General features: G+C 50.5%; 1 protein-coding gene across 1 annotated transcript; it reads right to left on the reverse strand.

Moving 5' to 3' along the window:
* Nucleotides 1–354: 354 nt before the first annotated feature.
* Nucleotides 355–2026, reverse strand: LOC125541514 (cytochrome P450 716B1-like). The gene is made up of 3 exons (XM_048704903.1): nucleotides 1078–2026; nucleotides 770–957; nucleotides 355–666 (listed from the first exon to the last, which is right to left on the reverse strand). Exons 1-3 carry the CDS (start codon nucleotides 2024–2026, stop codon nucleotides 355–357), a joined length of 1449 nt encoding a protein of 482 aa, XP_048560860.1.
* Nucleotides 2027–4738: the final 2712 nt, after the last annotated feature.

Genomic DNA, 4738 nt, shown 5'->3' on the forward strand with positions numbered 1-4738 from the left:
TTTACTTCCCAGTGAGTGCCGAGTGAGCCTGATGGATCTCGTATCTCCAGTCTTCTGGTGTAGATGTTGCCTCTACGAATGCCAAATGCCCAAATAGTAACTGTGAAGCAAACCATATCTGTTGTTGCCTATTTTATTCTTGTGAGACAAATATTGGATTATATCCTGAAACATAGTATATGGCTGACATGAAAAGCCATGATACAGAACTCTGCAATTGTGTGGTACATAGTATATATCGGCCTCTTGGCCTGTCTCCAGCTACATTTTCATTCATCTCTCTAGTCTATAATGCAATGCTGTAATGGGACCAACCGACCATGATACGGATATTGCTGTGAGGTTTGGTCATGATCAAGGAGGGGTTCTGCGCTCGATTTCGATGGGCAGGCCGCGCGGCGGCGACGGCATGGGGTCCCTCACGAAGGTGTTCTCCTTGCAGCAGAGCTTCCACCTGAACTGCCTCACCAGGTGGTGCATCGTCACCAGCGTCTCGATCCTGGAAAACTCTATCCCGGGGCATATCCTCGGGCCGCCGCCAAAGGCGACAAAGGAGCACGGTGGCGCTGCCGACGCCGTTTGGTTCTCGAACCGGGACGGGTCGAACTTGGTCGGCTCCTGAAAGATGCTCGCGTTCATGTGGGTCACGTTTGCCGTCCAGAACACCTGAGGTTTATACTTATTACATCAGGTTTATGAGCAGGCAAAGTTGCTGATGCTTTCTACGGTTGCTACGAATTGTGCTAGGCGGCAAAAGTTAGTAAGTGACCTGCCATCCTTTTGGGATGGAGTAGCCGTCGAACTCCACGTCCTCGAGTGCCCTTCTGAAGTTGCCGAACACTGGAGGGACGATGCGGAGTGTCTCCTGCGCGACCCGCCACGTGAACTTCATCTTCGTCAGGTCTTCCCAGGTGAGAGCCTCTCCATCGCCTTTGTTCCTGGCAATCTCTTCATGCTCTGTGTCACGAAACACACACATCATGACCCTGGGCCCTGGCAGGTTGGCACTTGTTGCCGATTGTCGTGCATACCGATACATTGTGGAATACTAATGGTTCTGGTTCACTGCTCACTTGCCTTGGACCATGGCGGCGAGGGTGGCGTCATCGTTGGCAAGGTGGCGGACCATGAACGTCATGAGGATGGACGACGTGTCGTGGCCGGCGATGAGGGCAACCATGGCGTTGTCGACGATCTCCTCGTCGGTCAGCAGCCGCTCTCCATGGTCGTCCCTCAGGCTGAGCAGGCAGGTGATGAGGTCGTTGTTCCGCGACGCCGCCTTACCGTGCTCCAGCTGCTTCGCCTTCTTCTCCCGCGTGATCCCCTCCAGCACCCGGCGGGCTCTGCCGCTAGCCTTGAGGCTCCGGCTGAAGGCCGTGAACGGCAGGTTCGCCGGGATGGCCCACATGCCCTCGATCATGCGCACGAAGTCGCCGGCCAGGGCGTCCCGCACGCCGCCTCTCTCGAGCCCGAAGAGCAGCGCGGAGATGATGTCGAACGTCAGCCGCTTCATCAGCGGCAGCACCGTCACGGTGGCGCGGCCGGCCCAGTTCTCCTCGAGGTGGCGCCGCACCTCGCCGTCGATCCTGCCCACGTACATCTTGAGCATGTCCGGCCTCAGGAACTCAAGAAGAGCGCCGCGGACGCGCCGGTGGTCGGCGCCGTGGAGGTCCAGGATGCTGTTCTCTCCGAGTATGCGCTGCACGGACCGGGGCTGCCGCGTGGAGAGCGCGCTGCTGAAGAACATGAACTTGTTGGCCGCCGGTCCAGCCAGGAGCACCGTCGGTGTGCCGAACAGTGACAGCTTCGACACGGGCCCGTACCTGTCGATCCTATCCTGTATCCACCGGCTGCCGCCGTCGCCGCGCATGGCCCGGAGGAGGCTGAGGCTCTGGCCGATCACCGGCAGGCCGAGGGAGCCCGGCGGCAGGTTGGCCGGCTGAGCTTTCTTGGCTCTGGCGAGGAGGTGGATGGCAATGGATGAGGCGGTGACAACCAGTGCCACGACTACGGCCAAGTAATCCATTGGGAGCGATCGGTGTTAAGATGATACTTCAACCTGAAGCTGGAACTGCAGACGAACTTCGGAACATATATATATACGTAGGAGAGCATGAGCGTGTTACTTCAACCTGAACCTGGTTAGACGAATTAAGAATTATGCATCGGAGATTTCAAAGAAGAAAGAATCTTGCATTGCCAACGAGCTTCAAAGCGCTGAAATGCCCTCTCGGTAGAAGACGAAAAAGGTATGTACTCTTATGTAGTTTTGATTGATCTGCTTGCCCGTAAATTTGATGTAGCCTTGTTCCCGCCCATATTCCACACACAAAAAAACAAAGAAAAACATGTCGCTTTACTATTTTCTGTCACTGTCGCTCTAGAGCCGACAGCCACCAATGCATAAGCATGCATGTCTCCTTGCCAATATGACATCTCGCCACGAATGCTCCGACCTCGTCGGGAAACGGCAACCAAGGCGCCTGGGAGCATCTATCATAACTCATTTTCGTGTATTCTTTTCATCCAAATATATAGGCCTGGGAGCATCTATCATCATAGTCGTCAAATTTGGCCTCATATACTTCCTCCGAAGTTTTTTTACTCAGTGCATAACTTCTCACACGCATACCAAGGAAAGAGTGGATCTGTTAAGGGTCTGTTTGGTTTCAAATAAGTCACCAACTTATAAGTCAAAAAATAAAAAAAGTGACTTAAAGGGTGTTTGTTTCCAGTGACTTATTGGTTTAGGGACTTAAAAAAGTCCCTATAAGTCCCATCTAAACCAAACAAGAGGGACTTATAGGGACTTAAAATGGGCATTTGGGACTTATGAAATAAGACTCTTAAGGAGGGACTTATAGGGACTTATAGTTGTAATATGGTCTTATAGAGACTTATAAGTCTCAGAAACCAAACAGGTAGGGACTTTTTAGGGACTTAAGACTTATAAGTTGGGACTAAAAAAAGTCTTAGGACTTATGAACCAAACATGGCCTTATTTTGCCCAACAGACCCAACTTATAAGTCGCCCCAATTTATAAGTCATAAGTTGCTCCACCCAAACTTAAAACTTATAAGTCATCCCCTTTTGCGTGGGTCCCACCAATTTTTCATAAAAAAACAAGACGAGAAGGTGTTGTCAGGTGACTTATAAGTCAGGTGACAACCAAACAGGCATGACTTATAAGTCACTGGTTTTAAGTCACCTGACTTATAAGTCAGGTGACTTATTGGAATCAAATAGGCCCTAAGAGGGTGCTTGGATGTGTTTTAGTCCCATGACTAAAAGTAGTGGGACTAAAACTTGCTAGCCTCATCCATGCTTGGATCCAAATACTAAAAAGACTAAAATCAAGTTATTGAGCATTTATTATCCTTCAAACCCTCCAATTCAAAACTCACATGTGTTAAAGAAGAGGAATTAAATGAGGAGAGAGAGGGCTAATACATATTTTAGTAGGTTTCCTATGACTAAAAATTTTTAGGCTCAAGACTAGTCCTAGCCTCTCTTTAGTCAAGGGTGCTTGGAACTTTAGCCTCTAAAAAACAGACTAAAAATAGTCCCTTGAATCCAAGCACCCTCTAATTCTGGACCAATATGCCCCTGCTTTTGCGTGGGATAGAACGCTGGCTGTTATTAATTGCATGCAGCTGATTGGCCCTTTCTATCAAATCGGCAGAAAAACAGCCTTGCATGCACGCATGCACTCCTCGATTCCAGCACTGTAATTAACCCACACATATGACTGGTTGCATGGGAGGTGGGTGACGAGGGCAGAGTAGGAAAGCATGGAGAAAAAAGAGGTACGCACAGAGCATTGAGGAAAAAAATCAACAAAAGTTATGCGCAGAGTATTTAGGATCAGAGGGAGTACGTCCGAGAACGCGTCCACGGACAGCATGGGCACATCCCTCATATGCCCTTGTCCACCGTCATCTTCTTCATTTTTCATCCCCAAATTCATACAAAACCATGCAACATCGATTACATAGAAACAATATCATAAATAAAACATAGAGGACGCATCAAACAATCAAAAGATTAACATAGTTCAGCGCCAGACAACCTAAAGATCAACATAGTTCACCGTCAGACAACCAAAAGATCACGCTAGCCGGACAGGAACGTTCTACTAGAAATATACACGAATTTAAAGGACGGGATGTGAATTCACCGGCGCGGGGCCTTGCTCTTCCTCTTGTCATCCCTGAGTTTGTCCGTAGAACATGCATGGCAAAGACCGTGTAGAGGTCGTCGGCCAGGGGCCATATCAGAAGCTGCCATCGGAGCTGGCAGTGGAGGTGGATGAGGTGTATAGGGCAGCCCGGCGAAAGACCTGGCGTCGCAGGCCTGCTCCGCGGAGAGGCTTCTGTATCACCTGCAGCCCGCTCGGACGCGTCGATGCTCTCCCACAACACCTTCGCATTCTTACGGCAGTGGGCGGCCGTCTGCGCAAAGTTCAACAGTCGGGGCATGATCTCACGTAGGACCTGGTGATCGTCGTCAAGGAAGACAGGCGGGCGATGGGAGCGGAGCCGCACCGGCTAGATTCAACTGCCTTAAATCATGTTACTTCCAAAGTGCACACAACCATCCACCCGGCACAATGAGCACACAACCGTCCATGGAGCTTTAAAATCTAAGTGTCAGGGCACCTGATTAGGCGACCCCACCTGTAAGCAACCAAGGCCAGGGTGGTGCACATCCAACCCTTACACGCAAGCCAAATGTGCG

Source organism: Triticum urartu, chromosome 2 (assembly GCF_003073215.2).
Source record: "Triticum urartu cultivar G1812 chromosome 2, Tu2.1, whole genome shotgun sequence".
Lineage (NCBI taxonomy): Eukaryota > Viridiplantae > Streptophyta > Magnoliopsida > Poales > Poaceae > Triticum > Triticum urartu.

What these genes read in the sequence shown, in the direction of transcription:
- LOC125541514 (XM_048704903.1), bottom strand. Translation starts at nt 2,026, where the DNA reads ATGGATTACTTGGCCGTAGTCGTGGCACTGGTTGTCACCGCCTCATCC. An exon ending in CCTCGCCGCCATGGTCCAAG is followed by an intron (nt 958 to 1,077) that starts GCAAGTGAGCAG and finishes TTCGTGACACAG; the next exon opens with AGCATGAAGAGATTGCCAGG. An exon ending in CCATCCCAAAAGGATGGCAG is followed by an intron (nt 667 to 769) that starts GTCACTTACTAA and finishes TATAAACCTCAG; the next exon opens with GTGTTCTGGACGGCAAACGT.